The 11,354-nt window shown below is 39.5% G+C and overlaps 2 protein-coding genes across 4 annotated transcripts; one reads left to right on the top strand and one right to left on the bottom strand.

The window, feature by feature from the left end:
- The first annotated feature begins 1,475 nt into the window (after positions 1 to 1,475).
- nme6 (NME/NM23 nucleoside diphosphate kinase 6) lies at positions 1,476 to 7,008 on the top strand. The gene is made up of 6 exons (XM_026143002.2): positions 1,476 to 1,751; positions 1,987 to 2,089; positions 3,574 to 3,676; positions 3,903 to 3,942; positions 4,594 to 4,754; positions 5,816 to 7,008. The coding sequence occupies exons 2-6, from the start codon at positions 1,997 to 1,999 to the stop codon at positions 5,965 to 5,967; spliced, it is 549 nt and encodes a 182-aa protein (XP_025998787.1). The 5' UTR covers positions 1,476 to 1,751; positions 1,987 to 1,996; the 3' UTR covers positions 5,968 to 7,008.
- On the bottom strand, positions 6,121 to 11,149 carry baalcb (BAALC binder of MAP3K1 and KLF4 b). 3 transcript variants are annotated; one of them, XM_026143003.2, is made up of 5 exons: positions 10,906 to 11,149; positions 10,238 to 10,413; positions 9,781 to 9,994; positions 8,344 to 8,543; positions 6,121 to 6,952 (listed from the first exon to the last, which is right to left on the bottom strand). In XM_026143003.2, exons 3-5 carry the CDS (start codon positions 9,959 to 9,961, stop codon positions 6,788 to 6,790), a joined length of 546 nt encoding a protein of 181 aa, XP_025998788.2. In that variant the 5' UTR covers positions 9,962 to 9,994; positions 10,238 to 10,413; positions 10,906 to 11,149; the 3' UTR covers positions 6,121 to 6,787. The 3 variants fall into 3 exon arrangements, with proteins under 3 accessions (XP_025998788.2, XP_080146169.1, XP_025998789.2); XM_080290043.1 differs by having other exon boundaries at positions 10,936 to 11,118; XM_026143004.2 differs by having other exon boundaries at positions 10,883 to 11,092.
- Positions 11,150 to 11,354: the final 205 nt, after the last annotated feature.

The raw sequence follows: 11,354 nt of genomic DNA on the forward strand, positions 1-11,354 counted from the left end.
GTTGAATGCCTTTATTGTCAGTGGAGGATGTGTATGGATATGTGTGGGTTGTAAAGCCATACAAAATACAAAAACTACAGGTTACATAGAATTTAGGTCTTCAGTCTGTACTCTTAAAATATATCCAATTTAACTCTGCACCTCTTCTTATCCTCTTCAGCCCTCTCATGGGAGGTAACAGCTGTCCTGTCACCCCAAGTCACATGACATGGGCAGGTGGGAGAAACCTATGTGGGACATCTAACTACCCTCCTCCCCCCATTCTGTCTCTCTGAATGTCAGACACACACACACACACACACACACACACACACACACACACACACACACACACACACACACACACACACACACACACAATCTCTACTCTTCAAGGGTGTGGCCATTTTGCATTGCTGGAATGTGCGCTGTGTTTGTAATTCATACTGTATGTCTGATCTGCCCCAGTGTTGAAATACCAGAGACAAAAATCTGTCTCGTTCCAGTCCCTGCTTGTAGCTGGTGTGCTGCTGAACTCGACGTCTCGGTTTTATGTTCAAACATTCTTGCTCACTTTGATGTGCAGGGAAATTTCTCTATATCGATCGTTTATATCACATACTTGGAACTGCTGGTCCTTTGCTTTACAAGACAACCCAGGTGCAATATTCATTTAGTGTATATGTACAAAGAATTTCCTTCCAATAATCTAGGAAACAAATTAAACATTAATAACGAGAAGGGCACACTCACTGGACACTTGATCTGGTATATTTTGCTAGTATTGGTTTGCACCCACTCCCCTACTCCTCGCCTTCAGAACTGTCTAAATTTTCCAGGACACAGATTCAACAAAGTGCTGAAAACATTCCTCAAAAATTTGTGGTCCATATTGACATGACAGCATCAAACAGTTGCTCTAGATTTGTCTGCTCCACATCCATGATGCAAATCTCCAATTCTCCCACATCTTAGTGGATTGAGATCTGGTGACTGCGTCGTTTGAGTACAGTGAACTCACTGTTGAGATAATTTGATCTTTGTGACATGGAGTGTTATCTGTACAGTAACAATACTCAGGCATGCTGTGACTTTTTTGCAATGCTTAGTTGGTACTAAAGTTTTCCAAGAAAATATCTCCCACATCATTATACTGTTTACACTGAACAGTTTATATAAAGAATTATGGATCCATGCTTTTGTGTAATTTACCTCAAATTCTGACACTGCCTTCTGACCAGATGACATTTTTCCATTTTCCTAGCGTTCCAATACGGGAACAATAGGAAAGTATTTGTCTCATTCCACTGCCAAATGCAATAATAAGTGCAGTATTTATATATGGAATCTCAGTAGGCCTATGCCAGTACCTACGTGTAGTTACGTTCCTATTCTACATACACATTTTGTGGAAATCAAGAAAAATAATTCCAAAAAGCTTCTATTAGAACTAAAATTTATAAGACATGAAATCTATGTTTTTACTTCTTCTCGCGGGGGAACAAACTCTGCTGGCACTGTTTCTGGGGACCCTTTTTACGAACGGACAGACCAAACAACGACTCGTTCAGCTAATTTTCACATTTTTAGCATTGTTTTTGGTGTAATTGGACAAGCAAGGATGCAGACTATATTCACACGCTACAGTTGTAGATAACCGCTAACTCCACAAAAATTACGCGTTTTTATTTAACAGTATGTCGGCGGCCGTTGCTCTGCTCCCCGTTACAAACTGATTGTTTTTTCTTTTTTGGACAGAAGTCACAACAGAGGTTAGTGTCAGTCACGAACTTAGCACTGATGGGTTGGAAACTGTCACGCAGAAAATCTTCGTATTTTTATTAACTTTATATGATTTATATTAATGGTAAATTAACGATAAAAAAAAATCGAAAAAGAAGTCGCATCTTCGTTGCTTGTGGTGTTTGTTTTGTATTAATTTAACTAAAAATGTAAGTACTTTTAGGCGAGTTGGATCTTATCATTGAGGGCGTATTTTCTGTTCAGTCTTTAGATAATGTTGCTGACAAGTGCTCGCCTGTCCAAAGTGCTGCAGCTCACCCTGGCGGTCATCAAACCAGATGCTGTGGCTCATCCTTTGATGCTAGAGGTAAGCTGCCCTGATGTTTAAGTTACAGAGTTTAAGACCTAAGATTACACAGTTGAAGTTGTAGTCTGAAAGCTACAGACTACCACAGATTCAACAAGGTGCTGCAAACATTCTTCTGAGATTTTGGTTGATATTGACATAATGGCACACAGTTGCTGCAGATTTGTTGGCTGTACATTCATGATGAGACTCTCTTGTTCCCACACATCCCAAAGGTTCTCTATTGGATTGAGCTCTGGTGACTGATCTGTGGAGGCCATTTGAGTGCCGTTATCTCATTGTCTATGTTCAAGAAACCAGTTTGAGATATTTTGAGCTTTCTGACAGTTGTAATACTCAGACAGGTTGTGGCATTTAAGTGTTGTTCAACTGGTACTAAAAGTGTTCCAAGAAAATCTCCATCATTACACAACCACCATCAGCCTAAACTATTTATACAAGGCAGGATGTATCCCTGCTTTAATGTTGTTTACACAAAATTCTGACTCTACCATCCAAATGTTACAGTAGAAATGGAGACTCATCAGAACCTGATAACATTTTCCACTCTTCTGTTGTCCAGTTAAGGTGAGCCTGTGTGAATTGTGGAGTCAGTTTCCTGTTCTGTGCTGACAGGACTGGCACCCAGTGTTTTCTTTTTGCTCATGTAGCCCATTTGCTTCAAGGTTCAACATGTTGAGAAATTCTCTTGTGCAGACCTTGGTTGTAATGGGCGATTGTTTGAGTCACCGTTGCCTTCCTATTAGCTCAAAGCAGTCTGGCCATCCTTCTCTGACCTCAGGCCCCAACAAGTAGATCATCGATTTCTGAAATACATCTATTCTGATGGTCTGTTTGAAGTTCAGCAGGTTGTTTTCATCATGCCTACATGTCTATTAACTTGCTGCCATGTGATTGGCTGATTTGATGAATGAGCAGTTGAACAGCTGTACCTAATAAAATGACCAGTGAATGTTATTTTCATTTTTCAAGATTTCAAACATTTGTTGCTCTTTCTCAGGGCGTAACAGTTTGCATGGTGTGATTTAAATACTGTGTTCCTTATTTGTTTAATCTATAAAGATTAGTTTTTGGAATTAATGAAGCATAAATGAACATATCTTTCCGTTTAATTGCTTTTTTTTTTTAACCCACTGTCAAATAAAACAGCAATTAATTAATTGATGTTTTCTGTTCTGATATCAATTTTATCGAGTGGTAAAGAAGCATTTGCTCACCTCACAGACCTGGACGCTTCAAAATCATAGCAGCTGTGTCTATCATAAAATATTCCATCAGTGATAGGTTTAATTTCACTTGTTAATGTGCATTACTTTATTGTCATCTCAAGTTAAAGCACAAGAGGATGACCTTTTGAAGCAGAGCTGTCAATTTTTAACTTTTTCTCTGCAAAAAAATCTACACACAGGAAAAAACATCTAAAGTTGATCCAGTCATGTTTTGATGCAACTTGGAGGACAAACATCGTGATTTCTGTCTTTCAGGCTCTTCACCAGAGAATTCTAGACAACAACTTTGGGATTGTTAGATGCAAAGATCTGGTCTGGAGACGACAGGACTCTGAGAGGTTTTATGCTGAACATTCAGGTTTGGAAACAATTCATTTGTGTTTAAGCTTTACTTAAAAATACTGCTGTAGTATATGATGTACCCAAATAAATGAGTCAGCAGCCTATTTTAGCAGGGTGCACTGTATGTATGACAGTTAAAAGAAATAAATGTCTTGTCAAATGAAGGATAGCTGATTTCTCCTTTTTGTTATTGAAGGTCTTTATTCTTTCTTTCTTTATTATTTCTGTTTTACAAATCTCAGGGAGATTCTTCTATCAAAGACTTGTTGAATTCATGTCAAGGTAAGCCTCCATGCTTATATCATGGACAGATTTCGTTGACTCCATGTGATTGAGTTACAATTTTATGTGTTTGGATGATTGTTGTTGGGTGTTGTATTTTAAATGGAATAATGGATGGAGAGCCATCAGCACCTCTGCTGATAGCACTCCAATTTCATGCTCAGTAAGGCACCAGTAAACGATTTTCCCAAAACAGGACAACAGGAGTTTCAGTTATTCGTGTTTAGAACACAATTCCCTGGTGCAGTAGCCTAAATATCGCTATGCAGACCACTCACAATAGGTCCTCCTGCTGCGAGCCTCCATTGGATTGTTAAAGGCGTTTGTAATTACTTTGTCTTTTTTTTTTGTCTGCTCACAGCAGTGAAGCAGTAGTTGCTACAGCAACCCTTCTCTGACTGCTGCTATTGATATCGCAAACATAGGAAGCATCTTCAAGTGTGTCAGCCAGTCAAGCTTGATGCCGCACCAGCTGGCATTGTTTAGCTAAAACGGATTTATTTATGGCTGAACTGTCTTCCCAGGAGGTCCTGGGGGTGAATAGATTAGATTTGTATGAAGAGTGTTTTTGTTTTTTTTTGGTCTGTTATCTAGAAAACATCAGCAGTGTTCAAAGTCAGATTCATGACTGCTGTGGAAATTTGTCCTCAGTGGGCCAATGCGAGCGTACATTTTAGCCAGGGAGGATGCCATAAGCCACTGGAGAGAACTGATGGGGCCGACCAAAGTGTTCAGAGCCAGATTCAACTCGCCTGCTTCCATCAGGGGCCAGTTTGGACTCACAGACACAAGGAACACAACTCATGGCTCAGGTAAAAAAGCTCCCAAGCTTCATAATGCTAAAAAAATGATAACAAAATGATATGCGTAATGTTAATAATCTATTATTGTGAATATATTATCTTAAACATATGCAAGAGGTAATAGTGGGGCGATCGTGGCTCAAAGAGTTGGTGGTTCGTCTTGTAACCGGAAGGTTGCCGGTTCGAGCCCCGGCTCGGACAGTCTCGGTCGTTGTGTCCTTGGGCAAGACACTTCACCTACCGCCTACTGGTGATGGCCAGAGGGGCAATGGCGCGATATGGCAGCCTCGCTTCTGTCAGTCTGCCCCAGGGCAGCTGTGGCTACAACTGTAGCTGCCTCCACCAGTGTGTGAATGTGAGAGTGAATGAATAGTGGAATTGTAAAGCGCTTTGAGGGCCCCAAAAAGCGCTATATAAATGCAATCCATTATTATTATAACTATATATAACTTTACACATGACTCAATTTCACATCTTTTAAAGCCCATCAGTTTCTATAATGGTGTTTGGTGTCATTGGGCAGAAAACAGAATAGGCATAGTCTGTGCAAAACCCTCCTCTTTTCTTTTTGTTTCACTAGAAAATTGGGAAATGGGTACAATGATTTATTGAAACGTGCAAACATGCATGAAAATAAAAGGCAAAAACAGCTTTCTGTAGTTTCAGGAATAGTTCTCCAGGCTTTTTGAAGGACATGAAAAAACAAACAAAACATTCTTCAGAAGATGGTCAGGTAGAAGGACTGGACTGGAGAGCTATTTCTATTATAAGATTTATTATAAGTCTGGCTTATTTGGGGAAAAAACTATAAAGAATTGAAGGCTCAAGACTTTTGCACAGTATTGTACATTTATATTTTGAACATGTGACAAGTAGTATTGCTGCATGAAAATGTAAGAAATGTTTAAGATTTGCGTTTATTTTCATAGCAGATCTTGGAATCCATCTTAATATTTTATAGTAACGTGTCTTTCTGGTTGCACATAAATGACATTTTTAGACCAATTAAAAAGAAGCCTGTAATTACTATGCAAATTTTTGATTTTCCATTCTGTTATTGTTTTCTGTAGATTCTCTTGAGTCGGCTCAAAGAGAGATTACTTTCTTCTTCCCAGACTTCTGTGCAGACGAGTGGATGAAAAAGGAGGAGCCATTGTTTAGATCAGGGCAGATCCGTTATGACCATCAAAACCAGATTCACACACTTTCATTGTCAAGCTGACACCAGATCAGCTCAACGCTGTCAACATCATCAGTATAAAGACTATTACTGTTGATCTATTGCTCACATATATACAGAGGTACCTCAGCTGAAGGCCACATGATTACCTGATTGTCTTTGAGCATGCCAAATGAGTTCATTTTAAAAGGACAGTACATTTCGGTGTGTAATTTATTATCATTAGAAAACACAAATAACGACAGAATTTTAAAAAGTAACCTCAATATCTTACAAAACACGATGCTGTTCGTGAGCGCTTTTTCTTTTTTATTATCACAAACCTCCGTCCAGGCTTCACTGTAAATAGTGCAATCGTCACAGTCAGTTTCCTGAGCCTTTTGCTTTGTAGGACAGCAGCGACTACAAATGGTGCATCAATGCCAAGTAACAAAACTATGAAACATTTATATCATATTAAATAATATTGCAGTAATAGTTTTACACCTATGTTAATGTTCAACCACATCTTAAAATGTGAAAATACTCTGGATTAAACTATTTTCGAGTTCAGTGCTAAGCAATGATTTCTTTACACTGATGTGGAAACAAGCTGTCAGCTGTAATATACTACAATTGCTTTTAATATGACATTCGCTGTAACATACCACGTTTTGTTTTGCCTGTTACCCCATGCTTGTTTGATCAAATGTCTCTTGTAAAAGTCTCCAACATGTCAGTAAAACATACATCGTAAAGTATTAAATGCACTAGAAATCAGATTTTTGTGCTTTCGACACCTGTCAGACCACAAAACCTGTTCGATTTCTTTCACAGTCATAATTATTTTCATTTTTTGGCTTCTTCCAATGTCCCCCTGCACTCAGGCGTTTTGTGTCGCCACCTGTTTGATAGCTTCCACTGGTTTCATGACCTCATATGTCGTGAGGGACTTCTTCACCTTCCCGTTCTTGTCCACCTGGTGGATGCTCTGGGTGACTGTAATGGTCACCTGCTTGGTCGACATCCGATTGTCCTGCCATTTTGTCTGTTAATGGAGAATAAATGGACAATAAAAAATAATAAAAAACACTGAAATACTGACAGTGTGGTAAATATTCTTCCTGGGGTCCTACACACTCAAGCCAACATCAACAACATGTCAGTGTAAAACAAGCCAATTCTGCTTATACAGACAGCACTGAATTTCGCAGAACATAAAACTAGTTTATAAAAGGACACCAAAAGAAGCAATAGTCAACATCTGCATTACTTCATTGCATCCAAGTGACTTCTTCAGTCTCAGCTGACTGCAGGTTACCCCAACCTTATAAACAGTACATTTGCACAGTAACTGAAAACAGCCCACTGAATGAACAATAGGTTGACAGGTCAGTTCCTTGATCATTAATATGCAAATTGTCATGACCATTGATAAACAACCATTGATCAAAGACCATTGGTCAATGGCCATAAGTATCATTCACAGAGAGTTGGGGAATGGCTGCCATCACAGCATTGTAAGATGGTGAAAGATGTACCCTTTGGCCCCCTCCTCGATTCATAGATGGTCTTTCCCTTTTCACGTTATGTCTCTGTCTTCATGTCTTAACAAATATTTTAATTCATCTTTAGTACTCTGTTGCATAATATAAACTGGTAAGGAGTTCTATCCTATCATAGTTCTGTAAATTGTTTTCTGTGTGCACTTTTTAAAATTTCTTTTGATGAAGCACTCAACCAGATTACACTTCAGTAATCAAACTGCGACAGAACAAATTGATTTAAAACATGTTTTATAGCCTCTGATGTCATTAATGTTTAAACCACACCACTGACAGACCTCTACCTATATTACTTATTAAATTATAATATCAGTATGTTTCGACCATGTTAATTTACAATCCACTGTTCTACCTAATCAGTTTCTCTCCTGGTCTGCAACTGTTCCATGGGAATATTATTATTACCTAAGCTTAAGTATTTGTTTTGTTTTTGGTTGATACCTGCATTACCATACACTTTGGTTTGCTAACATTAAACATCAGTTTATTATCTTTCATCCAATTTTCTACTGCCTTCAAATATCTAACATATCAATTGAGATATTAAAATTTTTAAAAAAGAATCGTTAATAAAATCCAAAACTAACAGTGGTCCCAAACAGGTACCTTGAGGCACTCCACACATCACATTTCTTGTCTTTGACATACTATTAAAATAAATGGTCTGCCTGTGATTTGTCAGATAGCTTTCTAACAAATTTCAATGACATGCTTGCAAAATCTTAGAAGTGATTGTATGAATGTGTTTAGCTCCAAATGTGAAACGAAATGTTTGATGCGCCACACCTTAGATGTAGGTCAGTATTGCAGGGAAAAAAAGGTGCTGTGAGCTGTCTCGAGCACATTTAAACACATTACAGAAGGAAAGGCTTACAATCTCTTCAGTGTGCAAAACACTTCTGCGCTGCACTGTGGTTCCAGAAGAAGGCATCGTCGTGTCCTGCCGCGGAGAGCCCAGTGCTGTTGGTGTGCTGCTGGGCTTCACATCGTTCAGGCTGGCTTCAGACATGGCCGAGCAGACCTTTAGGTAGGCCTGAGCCGGTGGCGGGAGGCCGTCTTCAAAGAAATCTGGAACTGTAAAGATGTAGAGGTTCAGCTATGTCTGCTTATGTGTTTGTAGCTTTTATACATTTCTATGAATTTTCGTTTTTTTTCTCTTGAAGTTAATCAATTTCAGCTTGATAAGATAACCGCTATGCCACAATTAGCTTCTGTTAGAAGTCATCGGTAAATGAAACGGTAGCGATTACATATTGACAACTTAGTTGTCTTACACTGAACCAACTTGATGGTACTGTGGAGGCGTGAGCTGTGATCAGTTATTCGCAGGTAGTCGATGTTTGCATTTTACAGATGTGTGTACACCTCATCTCCTCGTTAATGTGTGACCATGTGTCTAATGATGACAGATGACATATGGTGCAGGTTGGACAAAACCAAAACACGAAATGAGGACATTTTAATGAATATTTTCTCTAGACATACTGAACCACAACTTATTATGATTATTGTCATAAAAATCTGTTTGGTTCCCAGCTGCTGATTAATTTAGCCAATTTTGGGTCTGTTTTATCTCTCCACATTGAAGCTCAAGTCAATTTGCCTTCACAATTACATCAAGGCTCCTCTCCCTGCATTCACTCATGCCTGTATCTGTTGCCATGAGAGCTGAGCCCTGTTTGAGCACAGTGGCTTTTGAAGCAGCCTATCATCCCCATTTACGGACTCATCTCCCCTTGGCTTCAAAGAAAAGAAGAGGATCCATCTAAGAGATTTATCTGTTTCTGATGTCCTGACCTGTATGTAGAGACACATACAACTAACTGCACACTAGAAGAACAAAGGTCTCTAAAGTGGATACTTCCTCTGTCACTCATGTTTCTGTTTTCTTTCTTCTGCATAATGGATTCTTGTTGAAATCAGGCATGCCATCAGCACAGCCCTTGACATGAAGAGATGGTCCACTCCGCTTTGATAGAAAGAGTGTAAAGAATGGGCAAGTCATTGCTAGTATGTTCAAATTATTTACAGCAGTGAGATTTTAAAGGATGTACCTTACTCATGTAAAACGGCAGTAGAACAATAACATTAGAAACTACGGATTGATGCAAAAACAAACAGATTTAAAATCATCTGTTACAGATATATTAAATTCTGATGGGGAAGCCTCCCAGCCCCCTTTATATTTCTTCATACAGTAATCAAGGATATTTCTTTTCAGCAGGTTAAATTAATGCCTGCTCCGGTTAAGAGATTAATTCAGTATTCATTCACCCATCTGCTCAGCCATACAGTAATTCATTCTTCTTACCAGGGCTGATTGTTTTCTCAGAAGTGAAGCCAGCCTCTGAGTTCTCAGAGGGGATGCTCTGGATGGATGACAAGGGGATATCTGTGTCTGTGCTCGTCAGCCATGTCGACTCCGTCTCTTTTGTCCAGCTCTCCAGGTAGCGAGGCTCCAAAGCGTCAGTTCTGCTGCCCCCACAGCCCATGACTCTTCACTTCCCAGCTCAAAAAGATTCACACTGGAAGTGATTTGAATCACAGGAAACTGTGATGTTAAGTGTGTGTCTACTGATCCAGTTCTTTACACGACATGCACTGCAAAACAATCTAAATGACTTAAAAATGATGAGATAATTACTCAGTGTGCCTGCTGTGCACTGTTTGTGAACAACCAGACCTCTGCAACACAGGAGTCATCCAAATACACTTATTTATGCACGTTATTCTCTCATATGAGAGATATGACACAAACACATACTTACAGCACAGCACACAGCTGTGGGAGAAGCTGAGGGCCCTCATACAGTTAGTATGCATCAACTTCTATCCTTCAGAGAGCAGATTATGTGGTCCCACCCTCTGTTAACTCAGCTATGTTTAGGTTTGTTTATGCAGCATCTTCTGATTATTAAGTAGACCAGGGAGACCATGTTCAAATCTACAGGAGAGAGATGAGAGAAGTTATTGAAATGTGTGTTTTTCTATCTGTCTACGTATTGCAAAATCAAGTCTTCCTCAAATTGCATGTAAATAAATTCTCGGTTTCACTGATTGTCAGACACTGAATTAGCCGTTCGCAGTCAGGCCTTCGGGCTCTTTATACCGTCCTGTTTAACTTATTTAGCCCTCCCCCCCTTCAGATCATGTAGGTGGAGAGCGCTGCTGTAAAGCCATAAAGTCGCATATAGGCTGTTATATAAGCGAAGAAAAACACATAAATCATAGTATATGGATCTGTCAGCTGGCGATACATAGGCAGCTTTCGCGTCACTGTCATCGTCACAGGCCATAGGAAAAAAATATCAACACTGCCGTGAAATACATAAACAGAAAGACGAGATGTAAATATGTATGACGGAAACGCGAATGGCGCTGTAATGCAGATGAATCAAACACCGGACACTAACACAGATGATCTCTGAAGGCTTACGGATGCTGGAAAGTCGGGTTTTTGTCTTGCCTCGGTGCTTTTCCAGTGTGTCGTCTGCCAGTCAAACCAGTAACACACTGTTAGTAATAATAATAATTATACTAGCGACACGAGCACAGCCGGTAGCACACTGCGCGTCCGCACGCTGCTGCACCACCAGCCTCTTCATTCATCCTCCTGTAAACACACTGAACGGCGGATCTGTGGCGGAGCGGTGTATGTTAGAGCGTCCATCCTCTTGTCCTGAGGATGAGGGGGTGTACTTGAATTCAAGCAGAAAAAAAAATCAAAGTATTACCTCAGCTGTTGCCAGGTAAACTTCAAAATAAAATAACGGTCCTCTGCGAGCGTTGATTGACTTTTGTTTGATAACCGCGAACTGAGTTGCACTTTATTTATTTCATTTCATATTTTATGACAGTATCTGATTCCAAATTTCTTGTCTATGC

Source organism: Astatotilapia calliptera, chromosome 15 (assembly GCF_964374335.1).
Source record: "Astatotilapia calliptera chromosome 15, fAstCal68.1, whole genome shotgun sequence".
Lineage (NCBI taxonomy): Eukaryota > Metazoa > Chordata > Actinopteri > Cichliformes > Cichlidae > Astatotilapia > Astatotilapia calliptera.

Excerpts from the sequence above, each read along its gene's own strand:
- nme6 (XM_026143002.2), top strand. The coding sequence starts at position 1,997 with ATGTTGCTGACAAGTGCTCGCCTGTCCAAAGTGCTGCAGCTCACCCTG. Across the intron at positions 3,677-3,902 it reads GTTTTATGCTGAACATTCAG|GGAGATTCTTCTATCAAAGA; the intron begins GTTTGGAAACAA and ends TACAAATCTCAG. Across the intron at positions 4,755-5,815 it reads GAACACAACTCATGGCTCAG|ATTCTCTTGAGTCGGCTCAA; the intron begins GTAAAAAAGCTC and ends TGTTTTCTGTAG.
- baalcb (XM_026143003.2), bottom strand. The coding sequence starts at position 9,961 with ATGGGCTGTGGGGGCAGCAGAACTGACGCTTTGGAGCCTCGCTACCTG. Across the intron at positions 8,544-9,780 it reads TGAGAAAACAATCAGCCCTG|TTCCAGATTTCTTTGAAGAC; the intron begins GTAAGAAGAATG and ends ACATCTTTACAG. Across the intron at positions 6,953-8,343 it reads TTTTGCACACTGAAGAGATT|ACAAAATGGCAGGACAATCG; the intron begins GTAAGCCTTTCC and ends CTCCATTAACAG.